This window comes from Rhinopithecus bieti, unplaced genomic scaffold, assembly GCF_001698545.2.
Source record: "Rhinopithecus bieti isolate Rb0 unplaced genomic scaffold, ASM169854v2 scaffold_23816, whole genome shotgun sequence".
NCBI lineage: Eukaryota > Metazoa > Chordata > Mammalia > Primates > Cercopithecidae > Rhinopithecus > Rhinopithecus bieti.
This window is the reverse complement of record NW_016811019.1, coordinates 1,802,454-1,827,242: the sequence shown is the minus strand read 5'-3', so window position 1 is coordinate 1,827,242 and position 24,789 is coordinate 1,802,454. Positions and strand designations below refer to the sequence as shown.

The following is a 24,789-nucleotide window of genomic DNA, read 5'->3' as shown; positions in this document are numbered from 1 at the left end:
TATTTATTTTTGAGATGGAGTTTCGCTCTTGCTGCCCAGGCTAGAGTGCAATGGCGCGACCTCGGCTCACTGCAACCTTCGCCTCCCGGGTTCAAGCGATTCTCCTGCCTTAGCCTCCCAAGTAGCTGGGATTACAGGCATGTGCCATCATGCCTGGCTAATTTTGTATTTTTAGTAGAGATGGGGTTTCACCACGTTGGCCAGGCTGGTCTCAAACTCCTGACCTCAAGTGGCCCATTCACCTCAGTCTCCCAAAGTGCTGGGATTACAGGCGTGAGCCACCATGCCTGGCCAACAATTTTACTTTTGAACTTACGTGTTTTGCAACTGAAGCCTGCTGAGACAATGGAACATGCATATGTGCTGAAGAAATACATACAATATGAGTGCCTGCCATCTGTGGTTGTCCCATTTGCATATTTGTGTGCGATGCTCCAGCAACATGGAGTTCTGGTGAATTCACAATGTCTGGGAGTTAAGCAAGACGCAAACAAGACAAAATAACATGTTGCGTCCACAGCTGAGTAAGCTGAGGTGCTGGCGGCTCTGAGATTTCGTGCTTTCTGTTCAAACTAGAACTTGCTTCGAATACAGAAAGAAATCAGTGACATTCTCAGAAACGTGAACATCCCATGCTGCTTCCCTGTATTGGCCAACCATTTAATGCTGAAATTAATGGCACAGAAATAAAAGGGGATGCAGGACACACCCTAATAGCTTTCAGTCCTTCCTTACTCATTATAAGCTGAAGATAGTGTTAATAGAAAGTGCATGTATCAATAAATGAAATAAAAACAGTTGAGTTTTCTGCAGCCTTTCCACTGTTTTTGTTTTTGAGATAGAGTCTCGCTGTGTCGCCCATGCTGGAGTGCAGTGGTGTGACCTCAGTTCACTGCAATCTCTGCCTCCAGGGTTCAAGCAATTCTCCTGTCTCAGCCTCCCGAGTAGCTGGGACTATAGATGCACGCCACCACGCCCGGCTAATTTTTGTACTTTCAGTAGAGACGAGGGTCTCATCATATCGGTCAGGCTGGTTTTGAACTCTTGACCTCAGGTAATCTACCCCCCTTGACCTCCCAAAGTGCTGGGATTACAGGTGTGAGCCACCACGTCAGGCCTTTTCCACTGTTTTGGTTAAAAAAAAAAATACATATATGCATATGAGCCAGGAAATACTATTTGCCATGTAAGGCAATTTTCCATGTGAGAAGGTTGCAGAGGGAGGTTTTAAGGGACTTTCCAAGGAGTGATAGAACAGGAGACACTTTGGCTCCAAAGCCAGTGCTCATTCCGTGGCATTGTACTCCCTCCTGTTGTAGGGGCTGGAGGAGGACTTGTTGACTAATGGTGTGAAGGTTAATTGGTGTCCCTAGACACAGGCAGCCACTATGGGCTGGGAGGTAGTCGGTCAGTTCAGCACGGGCAGGTGGCTCTAGCAGCTGCTGGCACTGCCGTGAGGGTCTTCCCGGTATGAGATGTGGAAAGGGATGGGACGGGAGCTGAGCCATCCAGCCGCGTGGCAGGGTCCTGGGGCCAGGATGTGGAGCTACACTGCAGGGCTCGAAATCCAGCCAGTGCACAGTGACGCAGTCAGCATTCCACCTCAGAGGCTGGATAGGCAATGGGGGAGGACCAGGGGACGGGAACGCACTTGAGAGCTGTTGTGGTTTGAATGTTCTTGATGTTCTGAATGTGCTTGAATGTTTGTGATCAAATTTGAGTTTTGTTGAATCTGTGGATACAGAGGACTTACTGTGTACAAGGCAGTGTTTGAGGATGGAGCCTTAGAATGTCAGCACAGCCAAATTTGGGAACCATTGACATACATTGCCTTCCCAGGTGATGAAAATGACCTTGACTCACTCAAGCAGACTCGGAAAGCTGGAAAATTGGGAATACAGTTCAGGAGTAACCTTGGGAACTTATAATATGCCTAATAATAATAGGTAACACTTAGACGTTTCATGTGTCTGGCACACTCTGATGCTGGGCTCTTTACGCACATCGTAGAGGATTCTTCAACCCACCCTGAGATGGGTCTGTGGTTATTTGCATTTCGCAGGGGAGGGAGTGAGCTTAAAGTATGGCAACTTCCAAGGCCCAGGCCCATGATGGAGATGGAAATTCCACTCCAGCCTGAGTTTGGAGCTGCATTCCTCACCGCCGTGCTTTCCTGTCCCGAGTGTTGGCCTCACCGAGAGGAGGTGTGTGTGTGTGGAGCGGGGGAGTGGGCTGGGACATGTGGTCATGGGGGCCCACAGAGCCAGATGCCAGGGGAACCGAGCACCCTCAGGAGCCATCACGGCCATAGCTGCATGATGCCGGTGAACCCCTTGGGACTCTGGGCCTGGTTTTCAACCTCTTGGCAGCCCCGAGTGTTCCCAGGCTGTGAAAATCCCCGCAGGTGCAGTGGCTGGCCTGGTCTCCGAGGGAAAGGAGCCGTGGAGCTCACAGGTGGAGGGCTAGAGAGAGTAAGTGATACAGTTAGGCTTTGTGTGCCCACGGAAATCTCATCTTGAATTGTAATCCCCATCATCCCTGCGTGTCAAGGGAGAGACCAGGTGGAGGTAGTTGAATCATGGAGCGGTTCCCCCCATGCTGTTCTCGTGATAGTGAGTGAGTTCTTATGAGAGCCGATGGTTTTATAAGCGGCTCTTCCCACTTTGCTTGGCACGTCGTCCTGCTGCCTTGTGAAGGAGGTGTTTTGTGACCCTTTCGCCATGATTGTAAATTTCCTGAGGCCTTCCCAGCCATGCTGAACTGTAGGTCAGTTAAACCTCTTTTCTTTGTAAGTTACCCAGTCACAGGCAGTTCTTTACAGCAGCATGAAAACAGACTAATACAGGAAGAAAGCTGGGGCTGCTCAGAAGTTAAGACCAAGAGTGAGCCATGGGGTGTCACTTGTGGGGAACTGTCGGGTTGGTGATGTGCACCCCTTTGTGCCAGCCAGGCCCAGTGTCCGTCTAGCAGAGCCCCAGGGACCGGCTTGCCCTGTGCAGCAGCTTACCTCACCCACTCAGGGCACATGGCAGCCTCCTTGCCAGCTGGGCTTCCCCCTTCCCCTCCCCAGGGCAGGCTCATCCAAGTGAGTGAGAGCAGTGAGTCCGGGGGCTTCGCCCGGAACCAGCTCCGGTTTCTAAGAGTAGAGCCTTTGTGCTGCTGGGAGCTGGATGATGAGTGACGAGGACTGGCCTGGCAGCATGGCTCACACCCATCTCGGGGCAGGGGTCTTCTCCCTTCACTCCTGGTGGTCATGACCCTGAGCTTCGGGATTTCTGTGTCAAGGCGGAGCAGGAGGGCAGAGTGAGGTGACTGGGTTGTGTACTCAGGTCTTGTGGGAAGATCTTCGAGAGGTTTATCTCCCCACCTGGCCCTTTGCAAGGTCCAGGTGGAGGTGAGGTGTGTTTGCTAAACACGGTGTAGAGAAAGGAGGCTCAGATGGGCTTGATGGAGCAGCTAGATTTTGAGGGGGAGGCTGAAGGTGGCCAGGTGGGGAGGGGTGTTCTAAGTGTGTGCTTCCCACACTAGGGGAAGCAGGGTTGTGTTTGCTTGGCGCATGTGAAGCCATAGGATGACCGTGGAGTTGGCATTTCGTTTCTTCCTCCGTCCTCCATGTATTCATTCCTTCACCCAGCAGTCGGCCTGCCGGGTGCTACTGAGTGCTGGGAACACAGTGGGGACTGGGACAGATGTTGTCTCTGCCCTAGTGGCGCTTACGCTGAAACATGGACACGTCTGTTTGGCAAATATTTTTAAACACTTAAAAATACTAATACAAACATGGATTTTATTGACTAGAATGCAGGATCCACATATATTAGCAAGTAAAATGAGAAGCTTCCTCCCCAGGCACTTTCATGGGGAAGTTTAAGAGCTCTCAAAATATGGGCTGCAGCATGTGCTGAGGTCAGGAGGCCAGTTGGGGACATGCTGAGGACGTCAGTTTGGCTAAAGCAGTTGGTTTACCTGAGGCAGCTGTGGGGCGGGGCTGGGGTGGGGGGTGGGGTTTAGAATCAAGTTCATGATAAAGCCCAGAGTATACAGGACCCAGAATGAAGATTTTGAACTCTTGGACAATTGGCAGCTATTGAGGTGTTTTGAGCAGAAGGTGGTACTTGCAAAAATATTATTTTGGAAGATTAATGTGTTCCGGGGTGGACTGGCAGGACCAGGGAGATGAGTCCGTCCCCAGCCCTGTGGGAGGTGAGGGTGTGAGCCAGGTGGTGCCAGCAAGAGTGAGGAAAAAGGAGACCCAGAGGCTTTTCCCTGGAAAGACCAGCTGGGATGAAGGACCTGCTGGAGGCACAAAAAGGAGCTCAGTGAGACAGAGCAGGCTGGTGCTGGTTCAGGTGTTCAGCCAATGTTACTGAGGACCTGCGCCATGTTGGGTGCTGTGTTCCTAGCTGGGGTGCAGCGTTGGCAGAAGTGGGACCTGTGGATCAGGGCTGGTTAGGCGAGACTGTGACAAGCTTGGGTGTTCGCACTGACTTTAGCGTTTTCCACTCCTGGTCACACCGTAAGGTCTCTTGGAAGCTTTTCAGCAATCCCAGTGTCTGGGCCTCTGGTTCCACTTTTGTGGATACAGCCTGGTGTAACTCCCCAGGTGATTCTAAGGCACAGCTGAAGTTGGGATCTGCTGAGCGAGGGTGACGGGAGCACCTGCAGGTGGTGCTCATCAAGACAGTGGAGGCTGAGGAACTGGAGTTTAGGAGAGGTGCTAGTTCACCAGGACCTTGAACTTGAATTTTGGAATTTGGAAGTCTGTCATGTGATTAAGAGAGTACATTGAGAGGCCTGGTCCATGACCTGCCATAGTCCTTCCAGACCAGAGTCCCTCAGGACAAGAAGAAGGAAACTTGGAAAGGACTTTAAATCTGAATTGAAAACCAGGGAACTGAATTAAACGCAGGAGACATGAAGCAGCATCAACAGGTGGAAAGCACCGCTGTGGATGGAGCTTTGAACGTGTGAGAGACATCCCGGTCAGAAGGGAAAATGATGGTAAAAAGGTACCTAACTCAGGGTGAGAATGAACCAGGGAGCAGAAGACTGTTAGAAAATGAGGGCCGGGCGCGGTGGCTCACACCGGTAATCCCAGCACTTTGGGAGGCTGAGGCGGGTAGATCACTTGAGGTCGGGAGTTCAAGACCAGCCTGGCCAACATGGCAAAACCCTGTCTCTACTAAAAATACAAAAATTAGCCGGGCATGTGGCAAGCACCTGTAATCCCAGGTACTTGGGAGGCTGAGGCAGAAGAATCAGTTGAACCTGGGAGGCAGAGGTTGCAGTGAGCTGAGATTACACCACTGCACTTCAGCCTGGGCGACTCCGTCTCAAAAAAAAAAAAAAAAAAAAAGATTAGAAAATGACAATAAATGCGTAGAAGAAAAATAGGGGTTAGGCATAGGAAGATGGCCTAAGGCAGCACTGTGAGAGTTTGGTTTAAAGACCCAGGAAGGCTGGAAGCTCTTTGCCTTATTTTCACAGCTACTACTCCACTTTGAACAGTGATTTCATAGAAGAGAATCACCTGGAGGAGGGCACAGATGCAGATGCCGGCGATTCTGTGGGCTAGGACCCTGGAATCTCCCATTTTAACCAGTTCCCCTTGGGATGCTGGTGCACCTGGCCCAGAAACGCTGAACTAGAAAAATAGCAACTCGGGAACAGTGCGGAAGGGTTGCATCAGAACCAGTGACTAGAAAAAAAAAAAAAAAAAAAAAGTGCTGAATGCCCCTGGGAAGACAGTGAGAGGCTGTAGGGAAGAGGGAATTGCTGAGAAACCCCTAGAAGGGCTAAAGAGGAGAAAAAAAAATGTATCAAATCCCCAAGGAGAAAGCTGTGATTCAGGAGAGCAGATGATGTGGTTTTTGCTGCAGAGGGTGTGCAAAAAGTTTTACTCTCAAACTGTCCTTTTCTGAATTGAAAGGTAGGGAGTTTTAGAATCCAAAGAGTTTGCTGTGTTCCATGGGCACAAACACGAGAATAAGGGCTTGGTGTTTTTGTGTCATCAGTGATCTGTTCCCGTCAAGTTTCTACATTTTAAGTTTATGTGATAATCTATCTGGATTCCTAAATATCCTCTGTCTCCAGATCATACATTTGTCTTCCTCCAAGCTGGTACGTTTGTTTTCCAGTTCCCCTGAAGTTAGTTCCAGAAAGTCAGGATCTGTGTAATAAATGTACCTAATACTGCTTATAGGTAAGGAAGCTTGAGCAAAAGCACGGAGCCCTTTCATTCCTGCCTCACTTAGTATTGGCCGTCAGTTAGAAATTGGTTTGAATTTTCTTTATCATCCAGAATCTATATGTTCAAATATATGTGAAAGCTCTGTGTTTTCAGAACGTGTGAAAACTGCAGCTGAGTGTGGCCAGCCCAAGCTTTCCTCCCTCGTGGGGGCCTTTGCTGACTTCTCCCCTCTCCCCAGAATCAAGCTGCTCATCCTCTGTTCACTGCTAGTTTTTTTTTTTTTTTTTTTAAGAGTATCTTTGTGTTGTCCAGGTCCAGGCTAGAGGGCAGTGGTGAGATCTCAGCTCACTGCAACCTCCGACTCCTGGGTTCAAGCGATTCTCCTGCCACAGCCTCCCAAGTAACTGGGACTACAGGTGCCTGCTACTATGCCCAGCTAATTTTTTATTTTTAGTAGAGATGGGGTTTCACTGTGTTGGCCAGGCTGGTCTTGAATTCCTGACCTCGTGGTCTGCCCGCCTCTGCCTCCCAAAGTTACAGGCTTGAGCCACTGCGCCCAGCCCCTTTTTTTTTTGAGACAGAGTCTCACTCCATCACCCAGGCTAAATGGAGTACAGTGGTGTGATCTTGGCTCGCTGCAACCTCTGCCTCCCGGGCTCAAGCAGTTGTGCCTCAGCCTCCCGAATAACTGGGACTACAGGCGTGTGCCACTGTATACCCGGCTAATTTTTGTATTAGTAGAGACGGGGTTTCACCAAGTTGCCCAGGCTGGTCTTGAACGCCTGACCTCAAGTGATCCACCTGCCTCAGCCTCCCAAAGTGCTGGGATTACAGGCGTGAGCCGCTGCACCAGGCCACTGCTAGCTTCTTTACTGCCAGTAGAGTCAGCTCCTTGAGGTAATTTTATAATCTTCAGGGCCCAGTATGGGGTCTGCCACACCACTCACCAGAGTACTCAATAAGGTTGAACTGACCTTTTTAAAAAGACCTGAGACCAGACATGATTTGGCGTTAAAATGGGCTTCTTTAAATAGCATTGGGATTATTTGGCCTGGAGAAAGAGACCAAGGTGACTAAATAATGAGGTCACATCAATAAGAGAAGACAGGGAATGCTGTGAGCAGATGTTAGTGTGTCTAGTGAAGCAGCAAAAGGAGTGGGAGCTTTTGAGGAGTTTTGTGGTTCTCAGTCATCTGGGGTAACAGCTCCTTAGGAGAATCTGACAAGAGCAATGGACTTGCTTCCCAGAGACAGGCAAAGTGTGATTTCTCCCCTACTGTTAGGGGCTCACCAGCTCCTCCAAAGCCCAGTCCAAGTGAGTAATCCCTGGGTTAGGATAAGATGGCTACCTCTGAGCTGTCCATTCCTGCATGGAAATGGGGAGGTTGACCAGATGGCCTTCTCTGGCTTTGACTACACCCCTGAAACATGGGCCTTCTGGGTGGGTGCATTGATCAGGCTGCTGTGTCTTTACATTCAGTAAGTATCAGGAGCATTCTCCTCTTAGCCCACAAACTCTACAATTGACATAAATCTACTTGTTCACACCATTGCTTCAGAGTTCATTGTTCTCCAGTAGAAAAGGTTAAGGAAAAGCTCATTGTGAACACTTGGGAATCAAAAAGGAAGACGGCGTTGTTCCAGGCCAGGGTTTCTCAGCGTTGACTCCATTGACATTTGGGGCTGGATAGTTTTTGTGGTAGGGGCTGCCCTGTGCAGTATAGGATGTTCAGCAGCATCCCTGGCCTCTACCCACTAGAGGCCAGTAACACCCGCCCTCCTAATCGTGACTGTCAAAAACGTCTCCAGACACACTGCGGAATGGCCTTGGTGGTGGGCGGATCACCTGTGGTTGAGAACCATTTCTCTATGTTTATCTTCATTTTGGCTTCCTTATCAAGGGGGAACACTTCAGGAGAATGAACTGTTGTTTCAACTTCTTTTTACCACTGTAGCTGTTCACACAGCTCACATTTGCTGTGTCCCAATAGCTGTGCAAGGCCCTGGGGCTACAATGTAAGTGACGCACCTGGCCTCAGGTACTTACTGTATCCTCTTGGGAGATACACACACAGATGCATCGGGAGCTGCACTGAGGGAAGGCTGTGCCTCGTGCTGTAGGGGTCTTCCTTGCACCCAGAATGCCTTTCCTTCCAGCCTCTCCCGTGGCTGGGTCTTGCTTGGCATTCACTTCTCAGTTGAAATGACACTACTTCTGGGAGACCCGTCCTAATGTCAGTGTTAGCTGTTTTCACCTAATGCTGCATAACAGCCCAGAACTCGGTGGCTCATGCCAATTCCTCACTCGCACATCTGTGGGTCGGCTGGGGTGGGGCTGATCTGGGCTGGGCTCAGATGGCTTTGACTCTAAGCTGCAGCTTGGGATCAGTTCTGCTGCATCAGTTTCTTGTTCTGTTGTACCAGCGAGGTTCTTGGTGTGTGGTGTTCTGGTGACGGCAGAAGCACGAGAGGAAACGCCAGCCCTCACATGCATTTCAGAATCTGCTGCTGTTATAGATGCTGACATCTTTTTGGTCAAAGCAAATCACATGGTCAAAGCCAGCAGGAGGGAAGGAGACTTTTCTTTTTCTTTTTTTTTTTTTCTTGAGACGAAGTCTCGCTCTGTCACCCAGGCTGCAGTGCAGTGGCGTTATCTTGGCTCATTGCAACCTCCTGGTGCTATCTTGGCTCACTGCAACCTCCACCTCCTGGGTTCAAGTGATTCTCCTGCCTCAACCTCCCGAGTAGCTGGGATTACAGGTGCCTGCCACCACACCCAGCTAATTTTGTACTTTTAGTAGAGATGGGTTTCACCATGTTGGCCTCCTCCTTCCCACCTGCCCAGATGTTCCAGGTCCTGACTGGATCCTTAGCTCTTGGGGAGCCCCCTGTGCCCTGGCTGTAGCCCTGCCTTGGCAGACACCCATCACAGTTCAGCTAAGGAGATAGTAATGAGGGAGGGGAACCCTGGCCCCTGGGGGGAAGGAGGTCTGGGTTTTGGTCTCAGCGCTGCTGGGTGACTGGGGGGCTTAGAAGCTTATTTCTCTGGCTTTAAGTCTCTTTTGCAAAACGAGAATAAGAAAACTGTCCTTTTGTTTTGAGAAACAAATAGGATGATGAACATGAAGGCTCTTGTAAAACATCCTCAAAGTATTATTATTAGGCACGAATTTGCCTTCTGAGGAAGCAAAGAAAAAGTCATGGAAGTGTATTTTGTCCCAAGCCCTGTGTGAGGTGTGTGCGGTCTTTCTGTCTTAGCGGAACAGCCTGCGGGGTTACTGCAAGGGTGAGGAACCAAGTCAGAGACGAGGCAACTTGCTCCAGGGCACACAGCCTGTGGGCGGCCGTGTGCAGGTCTATGTGACCTCGAGGCCTGACCTCTTCCCGCCCCTCCATCTACCAGTTGTCGCCTGTGACTTCCTGTGGGCCACAGTCCTGGGTGCTGGGGAGCCAGCAGGGAAACAACGCGTGTCCCAGCTGCCTGGAGCTCGCTTTCCAGTCGACGAGGCGAAGGAGTAAGGACAGAGAAGGGCAAGTGCAGAACATTCAGTGCTGGGCCTCAAAGCAGGACTTGAGAGTGAGTAGGGGTGGGCCGGGAAGGCCTCTGAGGGGTGGGGACATTTCATAGGGACTTAAGGAGCCACTGCAGCAGCCTCTACAGGGGTCTGCAGCGAGAGTGGCCCCAGAGGTGGGACCCATCTGTGCTGTGGCGGCCTCACGGGCTCTGGTTGGGCCTCCTTGGGTGGGAGAAGGCTGGTTGTCTTTGGAGGACCACCTCCCCTCCTTCTTCCTGTCCCATGGTTGCTAGGAGACTTTTTCCCAAAGCATCTGAGTTTTAATGACGAGGCTCCCGTGCGGCTGGCCTCCAGCCGTAGAATATCATAGGGCTCTGTGGGCAACACAGGCACTGCACCCTGAGCAGCTTTCTCTCGTTCAGCTTCTTCTCCACAGTTCCAGAGTGTTCTGGAATCTTCAGGCTAGAATGAGCTTATAGGAAGAGATTGGTTTGGGCAATCTCAAACTGCCTCCAATGGGGTGACTTCCACTCCACAGTCCCACTTAGCGCAGCGCTATTTCCCTACAGGTTGTTAGCTAACGTGCAGGATCTCGCAATGCGTAAACTTCCAGGAGGGAGGATTTTGTAAAGGAATGTTCTCATGGTTGCATTCTGAGCCAGGATATGAGAAACACTTTGTCAGGCTGTCATGGGTTAGATGATGCTTTAGTCTGAGTGTTTATCGATTTGGGAGATGCATTTTATTATTTTAAAATGTTGTATATTTTTAAAAAGTGGAACAATTCTTTTGAAATAAGTAGTTATTTCCAGGAAAACTTTAGGATTAAGGAAACTTGTAAAAAGATCTACAAATAGAGACCCCCGTGGCTGCGCACCTGTCACCACAGAGCCTGATGGTGCTGTGCAGTCTTAAGGGGTCACGGGGCAAGAAGAGGCGACTTTGGTCATGTCTAGAGCAGGCTTCTCAACCTCAAGGGTTTGGTGAGTCATCCCAGGACCCAGGGCTGGGGAGTGCAGCCAGCTGCCGGGTATAGCTGTTGCCCCTGGGCCCAGAAGCAAGGGTTTGAGCACCAGCTCTCTCGCCCCAAGCCAAGGAGCCTTTTCCCTCTGTCTGGTGGTCAGATGGTGCCTGTGTGTGCAGAACCCTGAGCGGGAGCCCTGGGAATAAGTTGTTCTTCATGATTCCAGAAAGGGAGGAGTCTCCTGTGTGCCACTCACCTAGTGTGGTGTCTGAGCTGGTCTTTGTGTTTCAGAGAGACCCCCCCCATCTTTCTTTAATGCCCACGTCTTCGTGAAGCCGTCCTCAGCATCACCCCGATTGGATGTCATCTCCCCAACTGTTCACACCTCTCTTCCTGCCTCTTGGTCCGCTCTGTCTGATGTTCTAGATCATTCCCAAAATGCACCCTGTCTGCTGTCCTCAGGGGAGTGATCGAGCCTCGTTCCTCTGGCTGGGGTGGATTGGGGTAGGTCGGGGATGTTCACTGGAAGGCTAGAAGCAGCGAAGCTGGGTCCCAGGAAGGACCTGGGGCCGGTCGTGTTTACTGATGGCTTCTGCTCCACTCGCCTGCTGACCAGAGGCTGAAGCGGGGAGGGGTGGGCAGTGAGTCTGTGAGTGTAGAGTCGTAACCCACATCTGTGCCGCCCAACAGCGTGAGGCTTCCTGGGCGCCTAGGGCTGGATGGGGCCAGGATGGGCTGAGGACACAGATGTGAGGACAGTGCCTGTCTTCCTGCACGTGGTGGCAGGGCCATTGTGTGGGGGACATGGGGGAGGAGAGGGGCTGCCTTGGGTGCAGCAGTACAGGTGACAGAGCAGATGGGAGGTCTCTGCAGGGCTCCCAGGTGGACAGGAGCCTGCCAAGCGGGCCAGATTGGGTGGAATGGGGTGAGGGGTTTGCAAAGTGGTGGGTATGGGGAAGGCTGCCCTGGAGTGAGAAGAGTTCTAAAAAGGAAGGTCTCTTCTCACTCTTACCTTGGAGTGGGAGCACCGGAAAATTAATCCCAGATCAGCAGAGCTCAAGGCCTGGTGCAGAGAAAGCCATGTGTCATAGTGATGTGAAAGACCTATTTCAGATTCTCCCTAGGGTTCAAGTTTTCCCCAGAGGCAGAATTTTTTCCTGGGTCTTCAGTTCTTCACCTGTAATGAGAGGCGATCCTGAGGGATGTGTTTTAGAGGAGTGGCAGCTGCCCTGCTTATCCAGCATCAAGTCCTTCCTGCAGCCACACTTGCCTGGCCCTGGGGACAGGGACAGTGTCATGCCACCGTCCTTCCCAGGGCCCCACCCACAGCTGAAGGAGTGAAACTTACTTTTTACAGACATATTTTGAGGGGCACATTCATTTTGCTAAGTGAGAGACACATTTATAAATATGAAGCAGGAAGTTTCTGAATCTTGATCGCTTGGAGATAGTGGCCACCGCTGTGTATGGAAGCCATGGAAACTCTGCACGTGTTGTTTCAGATTTAAAATGCGTGCAGCTCACACCTAAGTGCTGTAGGGCTGGTATCTTCATGACCACCTACATTTCAGTTTAAAAAAATCTCTAGGCCGGCCGGGCGCGGTGGCTCAAGCCTGTAATCCCAGCATTTTGGGAGGCCGAGACGGGCGGATCACGAGGTCAGGAGATCGAGACCATCCTGGCTAACATGGTGAAACCCCGTCTCTACTAAAATACAAAAAAAAAAACTAGCCGGGCGAGGTGGCGGGCGCCTGTAGTCCCAGCTACTCCGGAGACTGAGGCAGGAGAATGGCGTAAACCCAGGAGGCGGAGCTTGCAGTGAGCTGAGATCCGGCCACTGCACTCTAACCCGGGCAACAGAGCAAGACTCCGTCTCAAAAAAAAAAAAAAAAACAATCTCTAGGCCCAGTGTGGTGGCTCACGCCTGTAGTCCCATTGTTTTGGGCAACTGAGGCAGGAGGATCACCTGAGCCCAGGAGTTCAAGACCAGCCTGGGCAATATAGCAAGACCCCCATCTCTACAAAGAATAAAATTAGCTGGGACTAGTGGCGTGCGACTGTTATCCCAGCTACTCAAGAGGCTGAGGTGGGAGCCTCGCTTGAGCTCAGGAGTTTGAGGCTGTGGTGAGCCCTGATTGTGCCACTGCAGTGCAGCCTGGGCAACAGTGAGACCCTGTCTCTAGCTGCATCACATGCACCCCGGCGCCCCCCCCCCAAAAAAAAGTCTACACTCCTTTCTGGGAAAAGATGGGGTTGTGAAATATGTAAATAAGTTAAGGAGTGCTTTAGGGAGGGGTTTTGAACCATAGAATAATGAGATTTGAATGCGGGAGATCTCACCCTCTAGTTTTAACACCTTGTTTAATCTCAATTCCCTCTGTAAAACCAGAGTGACATCACCTGCCTCAGCACTGGTTGTAAAGTTAGAGGAGATGAGGCTGACAAAGTGCATGCCTATGTCTAGGACTTAATGTTGTGATGCTGAGGTGAGGAAACAGGCCAGGAGGGGGACCCCTGCCTAGGCTGCATGTCAGTGTCGCCCAGGAACACTGCTGCCGCCCTCACCTCCCGCCCACTGCGTGAGCGCCCCAGGGTGCTGCCATCTTCCCAGGTGACTGTGCCGCCCTTGCCTCCCGCCCACTACGTGAGCCCCCCGGGGTAGTGCCATCTTCCCAGGTGACCGTGTTGGGAGCCTCTGCCACCACCAGCACACCACCTCCAGCTCACTCTGGAATCTTCTCTTTCAAAGCCGGCTCCTACTTCCGGCTTGAGGTTTTCTGGGCTTGGCAGCATCACCAGATGGGATCTGTGGCCTGGCCCTGGAGGCTCTGAGTTGGCCTGTAGGGCTGTGGCTGAGCCTCCCACCAGCTACACCCATGGGGGGCCGGCGGTGGGGTGTTGGGGGTTGCCAAGCTCCTTGCAGGCCTTGTAGCCATGACTTTGTGGGAGAGAGGGACCATGGGGATAGAACAGGGGGGCAGCTCCCCAGGGGTTCCTCCTCCTCAGTTGAGGCAAGTTGAGAGAATTGGGGTACTCTAGGAAACCCAAGACCTGGCACTCACGGAATTTTCTAGTAACAGTGAGCTCCCTGGGAGGCAAGGAGGGAGTTCCCTGGCAGGGATGGGACCTGCAGACCCATGTCCCTGCAGCAAGCCTTATTGAAGCCAGAAGGGAACTGTGAGTGCAGGTTGGGAAGGGGAGGCCTCTGTGACTCGGGGGAGGCTCAGGGACTGGAGCCAGCCTGACTCTCTGACCAGTCTGGGAGCTGGCTGCCTCTCCTTCCCTCCAGCCTCCTTTCCGCCTGGGCCTCTGTGGGTCAGGTCTTCTGGCCTTGCTTCTCTTTCCCCTTGGAAGAGAGGCGGACAAAGACCAGACAGTGTCAGGGCTGGAGGGAGCTTTAAGGGAAGCTGATTCTCAGCTCACCGATGAAACTGGAGCTCAGAGTAGCGATTGGACCTGGAAAGTTGCCCAGCTGGTAAGGGGCAGGGTCAGAGTCCAGGGTTCCCCCCGAATTTATGTCCCCTATTGTATGTACCTACAAGTGGAGTGAAAAAGCGGATTTTATTTTTAAAAACTTGCAGATCAGTAAAAGAAATACTGTCCTGCATAGCGGGTCACCAGGCATGAGCCAAGCCTGACCCTGCTTCCAGCCTTGGGTCATAATCTTTGGTGATTGGTGTGGAGTTTTTCTGAGATAGTTGTTCTGGTGGTCTGCACAGCAGGCCTTAGGTGGACAGCTGGGGGGAAAATGACTAACTCCTTGCACAAGCTCAACACTGCTCACTCGATAGAGCCTGTCCCATCTGTCCCTATGAGATGGCCAGGTGGGGCATGTCCTTTGGAAGCAGGAAGACCCCAGAGTGCAGAGTTCTTTCCTCAGCCCAGCGTGACACTCAAACGGTTGTGGCCCCAGGGCAGCCTGCCTTGTGTGGGGCCCTTGGTGCAGGGTCGCCTACCTACTGGCAGTGCGGGGCCCGGGTGCTTGGTGCGGGGTCACCGACCCTGGCAGTCTGGAGCCCAGATGCTCGGTTCCCAGTTGGCCTCCACCTCCCTGTGCGGCTTCCCCCTTGGCCTCCAGGACCCGGAGCGCCCTGGGCACTGATGTGTGGCCTGGTGAGGAAGCCTGACCTTGTCCCCAGCTCTCCTGGCTTCTGGAATCGCGAGCTTGGGGGCAGGCAGACTTCCAAGGCCACACAGCCCCTGCAGGAAAGCGGTCTCTGGGCTGGTGGAGGTGGTCTTGAGCTCAGCACAGTCTGTGGGTTTTGCTTTGACTCCTTCAACACATGTTGGCAGCTTTTTGGCCAATCAGGTGTTGACTGAGTGGCCTGAGGCCATATGGTACTGACCACACAGACAGGGGCGGGTTGTCCTGCCCCAGCAGACTTGCCCCACAAACGGGGTAGGTGACTGGGGCTGCTGAGACCCAAGAGGTCAACAGGTCATTACAGTCTGGAACCAGACTCCAGCCGAGCTTGGGAATCTACACCTGGTGACTTGCTGACCAGCACTGAGACTCGCCTGACCTCCTGATTCATGATGAAGCGGGCCCTTGTTGAGTGCCACAGAGGCTGCAGGAACATTCTGCCAGGTGTGGTGGTGGTTGATCCTCAGGGCAAGTATTGATCAGCTCTGATGAAACACAACACAGTTCAGAGGGGATATGGCATAACCAAGAGAACCGAGAAAATTCATGTCAGAACCAGCCTCCCTTATTGTCTATTAGACCATCTTGTTTAAAAATTAAAAATTGACTTCCCTGCCTTTTTCACCTATCCCAGAATCCATTCTACTCTATGAGGCTAACCTTTTCTCCCCGAGGGCCAGAAACTGAGAAATTCTTCCGCTTCTCTTCCCATCCCATTTCTCAACTCCAAACTCAGTTCCCAGAAACCACACCTAGCAGATGAGGCATCTGGAAACCAGGGCTGGGAGGGTGGCCACAGCCTTGGGGGAAGGGCATGGAGCTGGCGCCAGGGAAGCTGCAGGAGCCAGACCAGGAAAGAGGCCTTGCTTGAAAAGACTTACTGAGGCCAGTGGTGTTGGAGAAGTAGGAAGGATTAGCACTTGGTCCAGACATGTTGGGTCCCAGTCATGGCCAAAGATTGGAGTAGCAGCAGCCAGGCCTGGACACCAGGCAGGGTTGGGATGTTCAGATCTGTACCCAAGGTTACCCCAGCAGGAGACCATCAGATCTGCAGTCCCTACAGCCTATGGAAGTGGGCCGGGACACCTGGGGCATCTTCAGGGTGCCAGGGATGGGGAACGGGCACTTGATACCCCAGAAGCCCTTTGAGCCAGTGCACTGACCTCGCAGGCAGTGGGGGAGACCTCAAGTCCCAGGATACCCCCACAATAACTTGAGACCTGAGTATTGGTACTGGGCACCCCTCACCTGCTGGCAGGTGGGGTTAGCTGAGAGGATACCTGTGAATCCCAGAAAACTAGAAACCTGTGACACATGTGTAAGGTAAACATTGTGACTACCAAATCAGCCTAGGACCTCTTCAGGGGTCCTGCAGCATGCCAAACCATCTGAGCTTTTAGGATTACACCGTCCTGCTCAGTGGGACCTGGGATTTGTGCACCCTCCTTCCCAACAAATCGGCACAGTGCTGCTTGAGCAAATGCATGAAGGAATGAATGGGTGGCAAAGGGTCTGCTCAGTCCTCACAGCTGGAGGTACTGGCCAGCCTTGCTTTGTTGGGAAGCTGGAGGGGGAACCACAGCCCCTCAGGCAGCCTCAAACGCCTGCACCGTGCCCCTCGTGGAACCTTTGAGTCTTTCAGGCCTTGAGCCATGCCCCTGGGTGGACCACCCATCCATGGTACATTTGGTGGTGTCCGAGGCTCTGGGGTCCAAGGCTCTGCTGGGCCCCTACCTGGACATTGGGCAACTTGAAGTTTGATTTTGGTCACCACCCACCCCACCTCCTCCATCCCCTTTTCTGAAGACATGCCTTCACCCCTGGCCTTTTCTCTCTTCTTCCCTGGGGTGCAGATCCTGGCCAACGTCTTCCTCTACCTGTGCGCCATCGCTGTGGGCATCATGTCCTACTACATGGCTGACCGCAAGCACCGCAAGGCCTTCCTGGAGGCCCGCCAGTCGCTGGAGGTGAAGATGAACCTGGAAGAGCAGAGCCAGCAGCAGGTGAGGCTCTCGGGAGGCCTCCGGCCTGGAGCTTGGGCTCAGGGACTGTGGCCTTGTCAGAGGGAGAGGAACCAGAGTGGCAGCCCCTGGCTCCGTGGGGCTTGGCGTTCATCTGCCCTGTTCAGGTGTTTGCTTCTGAACTTGGCCTTCTGGGCTCCTCGCCATTAGAGGGCAGCTTCTGAGCTTCAGGGAGCCTCTCACTCCTAAATCTTCTTCTGCTTGACCCGGATCTCTCCTCGTCTGCCTTCCTGCTGTTTGCTTTGTTTTGTTTCTGTAATGAAAAACTTTTCCATTTAAAGAAATGCATCGCCCAAGCAGCCAGCTACGCCTTCCTGCATTCCTTTCTCCGATGACCTCGGGACCAAGGTCAGGGTCAGGGGCATCATGGGCATCCCTTCACGTCACGCCTGCCCCGCCGCTCTTGCTGGTCCAACCGCAGATCACCCTGTGCGCCTGCTCATGCCGTGGGCGGGGCCTTGACCCATCCTGCGGCCTCAGGGCCCTGCTGGGTGAAGTGTGTCAGCCTCACGCCCCCACTCGGGAGCTCCTCTCCCTTACCTTCCCATCCGAGGTCGCTGCTGAAGAAGGAAAACCAGCCTGTTCCTCGGGGATGCCCCTGTTTACATTCTCCATCTGGAGAGAGGCCTGGCTGTCCCTGCCTCGGTTTCCTGGCTTCCCTCCAGTCTCTTCCATGGCCGAACCATCCTCCCAGTTCCTATGTCCCTCAGGCTTTTACATAGTTTTGGCCTGGATTCTTCTCACATGCTTTTTGAAGGTCTCCAGAAATTACATCCACGAATTTCCTGTTATCCATAGGTTATTTCCCCTTCAAAAACAAGCTCTCAATAGGTTGACACTATGATTCTCTGCTCTGGGAACCACATCGTTTGTGTTCAGGAGGCTCTGTGTGCTCCTGATGCACTGAAATTGCTGTTTTCGTAGATGGTGCCACTCAGGTGGACAGGGCCTTGGTTTCGGGGGCCACTCTAGAGCCCTTGGCTTACAGGAGCCCCACCGTCAGGCCTCACTCACGTTCTCTAGACAGTGCTGTTCCGAGGCACACACTAAGTCATTTAGCTGATGGGTCCCTGATTTCACTGTCCTGGGGATTTTTTTTTCCCTCCCCATTTACCAATCTCATTCCTTTCAGAAGGCCCCCATAGGAGGGGATTTTCTTAGCCCATCGTATGTGCCCCTTCCCCTGGGCCCTGTGACCTGTGGTTATTGAGGAGCTGCTGTGGCCTGTGAATATTTAAAGAACCTTCCTTTCCTGGCTTGTAAAGCCCCTTGAAAGGCATTCTTTAATTTCTGTTTTTTTTATACTGTCTCATTTCTTGTTTGTATCTGATCTCGCACTGTGGCAGCCTCCCTCTGGGTTCTCTACACTTAAAAAAAAAAAAAAAAAAAGCATGTGTCACCACCTAGCTAGGCGAGCATTCTTTTTATATAACATTTGTGCAGTTTTCAGCATGTCTGTCTGCATTGATCTTAGCTGTCTCATATTGTACAATCTAGGACATCTTAAGTCACACTGAACGGTCTTGTGGGGGCCCCTGGTGTGATGAGGAAGGCCCTGTGTCTCACGCTGGGGCTGTTCTCTTGTAGATAATTTAGATAAGGTACCCACCCTGCAGAGCCTCACTTTTCCTCATCTGCAAAGTGGAGGTATTGACATTTGTCTTGTAGGTTTCTTGAGGGTCAAATGAGAAACCCAGAACTGCTTTGTAACCCTTAGAGCTTGTTAGAGGTAGGCCAAGGGCATGGGGCCATGAGGCTTGCTTTCTAATGCCCAGGGCCATATGCTCCCTCTGGACAGGGTCAGCGCAGGGAGCCTGGGCACCAGCAGAGAGGGTCATCCCTGGGTGACCCGGGGCTCCTGAGGGTGCTAGCAGCCTACCTGGGCCACACTGGTGCTTCTCTGCACTGCCTGCCCACGCCGCACTGGCAGAGCAGTCACTGGCCCCGGGACGGAGAGGTCCAGGTTAGGTGGAAGGGAGGTGCAGAGGTGTGGGGGGAGTTGAGGGGTGAGGTGCATCCTCAGGCCTAGCTGGGCACACAGCCGGGGCCTGTAATTCTCCGAGTGGAATGAATCTGTCTAGCCCGGCTCTGTCCTGAGTGTGGCCTTGGGCTTGTTGCTGCTGCTCTTTGAACTTCAGTACCCCCATATGTAAAACCTTCGAGAGATTTTTTTTTTTTTTTTTTTTTTTTTTTTTTTTGAGACGGAGTCTTGGTCTTGTCACCCAGGCTAGAGTGCAATGGCACGATCTCGGCTCACTGCAACCTCTGCCTCCCGGGTTCAAGCGATTCTCCTGCCTCAGCTTCCCAAGAATCTGGGATTACAGGCACCTGGCACCACGCCCAGCTGAATTTTTTTTGTATTTTTAGTAGAGATGGGGTTTCACCATGTTGGCCAGGCTGGTCTCAAACTCCTGACCTCAGGTGATCCACCCGCCTCGGCCTCCCAAAGTGCTGGGATTACAGGTGTGAGCCGCCGCGCCCTGCTGAGAGATTGTTTTAAGGGTAAGAAGGAACCTGTGTGAATCCCACTGGGACTGGTAAAGCACTGTTACCATCAGGAAGGTTGGAATCCTGCCCCCTGGGTGTTTCCATTTACCTACATTCTCCTTACGTCTTCTGTGACTGTTCAAGAGAGAAACCTGCCTGCCATTTTCCTTCCTTTCCATGCACTTCACAGGTTTTGGTATTACGGTTATGCCCAACTCATTAAATAATTTGAGAAGTGTTCCCTCTTTCTAACTCCCGATAGTTTGAAGATAATTTGGGTTATTCGTTAGATTTAGAAGTCACGGCATGTGGCTGGCCTGTAGGTGTGGCCAGGCAGGTGGCTATGCCTATAATACCAGCACTTTGGGAGACTGAGACAGGAGGATCACTTGGGTCCAGGAGTTCAAGACCAGCCTGGGCAACAAAGTAAGACCCCATCTCTACAAAAAATGAAAAAATTAGCTGAGCGTGGTGGTGCATGCCTGCAGTCCCAGCTACTTGGGAGGCTGAGGTGGAGGATCGCTTGAGCCCAGGAGGTTAAGGCTGCAGTGAGCCGTGACTGTGCCCCTGCACTCTAACTTGGGCAACAAAGTGAGACCCTGTCTTTTTTTTTTTTTTTTTTAAAGGCACTAATGAAGTCCTGTGGGCCCGGAGTGTTCTTTAGGGGAAGATTCTGTTTCCATCATAGATAATAAGGTTGTTCAGATTTTATATTTCCTTTTGTATAGGTTTTAGAGAGGTTTTTTTCCCCAGAAACATGTCCATTCAAATTTTCAAAATTTTGGCATAACATTCTTAATATTTTCTTTTTACCTTTTGTCTGAAATGTATAATGTTCCTTTTTTTCATTACCAAAGATAATTTGTGCCTTTAAAAAATTTTTCTTAATCAGTATTGCTAAGGCTCATTGTTTTAGCCTGTTCGGCAGACCACCTTTAATCTTTGTTGCCTTCTTTGTACATTTCTTATCTCTTATTTATTTATTTTTGAGACGAAGTCTCCCTCTGTCACCCAGGCTGGAGTGCAGTGGTGCGATCTCGGCTCACTGCAAGCTCCGCCTCCTGAGCTCACGCCATTCTCCAGCCTCAGCCTCCCAAGTAACTAGAACTACAGGTGCCCACCACCACGCCCAGCTAATTTTTTTGTATTTTCTTTTAGTAGAGATGGAGTTTCACCATGTTAGCCAGGATGGTCTCGATTTCCTGACTTTGTGATCTGCCCGCCTCGGCCTCCCAAAGTTCTGGGATTACAGGCGTGAGCCACTGTGCATGGCCTCTTATCTCTAAGTTAAACTTTGTCATGGCCTCTTTATTCTTTGGGCTTAATTTGTGTCCTTTTTTACCTTCTTAAAATGGAACTTTATTGTTGTTTTTTGGAGACTGAATCTTGCTCTGTCACCCAAGCTGGAGTTCAGTGGTGCAATCTAGGTTCACTGCAACCTCCACCTCCTGAGTTCAAGGGATTCTCCTGCCTCAGCCTCCGAGTAGCTGGAATTACAAGCACGCCCCACCACACCCGGCTGATTTTTTTGTATTTGTAGTAGAGACAGGGTTTCACTACATTGGTCAGGCTGGTCTCGAACGCCTTGGCCTCCCAAAGTGTTGGGATTACAGGCGTGAGCCACCAGGCCCAGCCAAAATAGAACTTTAGATGACCAAATTTCAACCTTTCTTTCCTAAAACATGCATTTAATGCTACAGATCTCACTCATTACATTGTTTGAGCTTTATCTCACAAGTTTTAATATGCCATATTTTCAATGTAATTTAATTTTAAATATTTACTAATTTTCATTGAAATGTCTTTGATCCATGGGCGATGTAGAAGTGCACTAAGTTCTAAACATTTGAGGATTTTGTTTACAGTTTTTTTTTTTTTTTTTTTTTTAGCTTTATTCTGGTCAGAGGAACATACTCTGATTCAAGCCTTTGGAAATTTGTGGGAACTTGTTTTTGGCCTAGCAGTGGTCATTTTGATGCACTTGAGAATAATGTGTATTCTGCCAAATCTGTCAAAACAAAATCTTTTAAAAATGAAATAATGTCGCCAGGTGCGGTGGCTCACGCCTGTAAAATCCCAGCACTTTGGGAGGCCAAGGTGGGCGGATCACGAGGTTAGGAGATCAAGACCATCCTAGCTAACACGGTGAAACCCCGTCTCTACTAAAAATACAAAAAATTAGCCAGGCGTGGTGACGGGCGCCTGTAGTCCCAGCTACTCCGGAGGCTGAGGCAGGGGAATGGCGTGAACCCGGGAGGCGGAGCTTGCAGTGAGCTGAGATCACGCCACTGTACTCCAGCCTGGGTAACAAAGCGAGACTCCGTCTCAAAAAAAAAAAAAAAAAAAATAATGTCAACTATGTCATATTTGCATTTGCCCCAAATTATTACTACCTCTTTAGTCAATGCAAGGATCTCAAAACCTTTTAACTTCATTTCACAAGCCTCTGCCCCCCACTTTCTGGCTATTAGTGTAATGTGTTTTAGTTCAACATATTTTAAACCCCGCAAGCCCTTATCGTGATTATTTTATATAATATTTTAATCTCATTAATATTCTTATATTTACCCACAGTTTTACCCTCTCAATTGTTCTTCGTTTCTCCATTTCTTTGCTTCATTTTCTGGTAGAATTCCCTTTAGTATTACCTTTTATGCTGATCTCTTGGTGTCAAATTCTCCCCATTTCTGATTACCTACGAGTGTGTTTATTTTGCTTTCATTTTTGAAAGATACCTGTCTTCGTCTGTGTTGTGCTGCTACAACAGAATACCTGAAACTGGGTAATTTATAAAGAACAGAAATTTACTACTTACAGTTCTAGAGGCTGGTAAGTCCAAGATCAATGTACCAGCATTTGCTCTGGTGTCCATACATGGCAGAAGGGCAGGCTAGCTGAATGTCGTGTGATGCCCTTTTTAAAGGACCTTAACCCTACTAAAGAAGGAGCAGCCCTCGTGGCCTGATCCCCTTGTAAAGGCCCCACCTCTTAATACTATTACACTGGCAGCACCTGAATTTTGAACGGACACATTCAAATCATACCAAGACTTTTTGCAGATAAAGAATTCTAGGCTGCCATTTTTTACTTCTGGCCCTTTAAAAGCATCATTTCACTATTCTTCCGCTTCCATCATTCCTGTTGAAATACCAGTTGTCAGATAGACTGTTGCTCCTGTTACATTAATGCATACTTTTTCCTGTGGTTGCTTTCCCAATGCTCTTTGGTTTTGGTTCTCAGCAGTTTTACGATGCTGTGCCTGGGAGTTTTCTTTGCAGTTCCTCTGCTTAGTATTCACAGAGCTTCTTGAATGTTGGTTTGATGTCTCGTCAGTTTTGAACATTTTCAGCCAGTATCTTTTTATTGCTTCTTCCCATTCGCTCCTTTCCTCTAGGACTCCATATCCTTGTTAGACACTTTTACCATGTTCTAGAAGTATCTCTTCTTTTTCTGAATCTCTTTTTCTTTCTGCATTTCAGACAATATTTTGTGGACCTAATCACAGTTTACTAATCCTGTCTTCCTCTGGTTTGTCAGATCAGTGATTGAGCTCTTCTAATGAGTCATCAATTTCAATTATTATTTATTTTTCTGTCCTAGAATTTCCATTTGATTTTAAAAACTGGATTTCAGTTCCTTACGTATTTCTATTTTGTCAACTATTTTTTAGAATATATTAAACATTTATTTTAAAGTTCCTGACTGGCAACCATAATACCAATGGGTGTGCATTTTTTGTTGTTGAAACCTTGGCATCTTGGCTCTTTTTTTTTTTTTTTTTGAGACAAGGTCTTGCTTTGTCACTCAGGCTGGAGTGCAGTGGCTTACTGCATCTTTGAACTCCTGGGCTCAACCAAAACTCCCACCTCAGCCTTGTGAGTAGCTAGGACTGCAGGCGTGTGCCACTATGCCCAGCTAATTTAAAAAGTGGTTTTTTGTAGAGATGGAGTCTGACTATGTTGCCCAAACTGGTCTCAAACTCTTGGCCTCAAGCGATCCTCCCACTTTAGCCTCCAGGCATTTTTAAGAATTAAATACTAGATGTTGTGGATTGGAAATAGTAGTGGTTCTGAATAATGTTGTCTCTCCAGGGAGGATTTACTTTTCTTGTGGCAGATGGTTAGAGCAGGGGCAAATAGGAAATAGCTTTTCAGGGGTCTTAACTGGAAGGCTGGTCCTTTTCTCATGGTAGCTTGAACTCCTTAGCAACATGAGACTGCTGAAAGCTTAGCCTCTTAGCTCTCAATTTCTGCTTGGATTCTTGGTCTCTTGCCCCATGCAAATACTAAAGGGGAATAGTCGGACTCACTGTAGTAGGGTTCTCTTTCCCTGGGGTCTTAGCCCCTCTACTCTCTCTGCCTTGGAATCCTTGCTCACAGTCCTCGTTTCTCCAACCCCTTGAAAGCCCTCCTCACTGCTCTCTCTTCAGCCTCTCGACCCCAGTCCCAAGGGAAAACGGCAGAGTGCATTGGGCTGACCGAACTGTGTTTCCCTTCCCCCTGAGAGCTTGGCCCCTCAAGTCCTGGCTGCTTTGGTTGTTTCCATTGCCTTTAAAGAGCTGGGTTTTTATGTATTTTATCCAACTTTTACAGTTGTTCTTGGCTGGAGGGTTGGCCTGCTAGTAAAATCCTCTATAGCAAAAGTATACGTGTATAAAATCATAAAAGTATGAAAAAGGGTATACTAGGAAAAGTAAGTCATCCCACCTTCATTTCCCCTAGCCATCCAGCCCCGTCCACCAATCACCCGTCACTATTATCTTTTTAATGTACCCTTTCAGAGGTTTATAGAATTTATACACACACACGGTAGCCTATTCACTCTTTTGTACTAAACCTTTTCTTTTCTTTTCTTTTCTTTTTTTTCTGAGACAGAGTCTCACTCTGCTGCCAAGGCTAGGGTGCAGTGGTTCAACCTCGACTCACAACTTCCGCCTCCTGGGTTTAAGCGATTCTCCTGCCGCAGCCTCCCGAGTAGCTGGGACTACAGGCATGCACCACCACACCCAGCTAATTTTTGTATTTTTAGTAGAGATGGGGTTTCACCATGTTAGCCAGGCTGGTCTTGAACTGCTTACCTCAAGTGATCTGCCTGCCTTGGCCTCCCAAAATGCTGGGATTACAGGCACTAGATCTTTTCACCTACTATCTTAGCGTTCTAAGTCTATATTGCATTGCCACATCCTTTTTAATGACTGTGTTCAGTCATTATACAGAGGTAACATAATTTATTGTTGCGCTCTTGGTAGACTTCTAGGTTATTTACGATCTTTTGCTACTATAAACATTGCTGTAATAAATACCCTTGTAGCAGTATTTATTATAGTATATATGTGCAAGTATATCTGTGGAAGAATAAAAACCTAGAAGTGGAATTGCTGGATCAAAGGATATTTGCATTTAAAAAATTATATATATATATATGTGTATATATATATATATATATATATATATATATATAGCTACTGT

At 49.9% G+C, this 24,789-nt stretch overlaps 1 protein-coding gene across 4 annotated transcripts in view; it reads left to right on the top strand.

The window, feature by feature from the left end:
• The window catches only part of ADCY3 (adenylate cyclase 3), a 106,073-nt gene that overhangs the window by 36,804 nt on the left and 44,480 nt on the right, over nucleotides 1-24,789 (top strand). For all 4 annotated transcript variants that reach the window (XM_017893330.1, XM_017893327.1, XM_017893329.1 and 1 more), the window contains exon 3: nucleotides 16,667-16,816. In XM_017893330.1, the coding sequence (XP_017748819.1) occupies nucleotides 16,667-16,816 (150 nt within the window). The remainder of the gene's footprint in view (nucleotides 1-16,666; nucleotides 16,817-24,789) is intronic.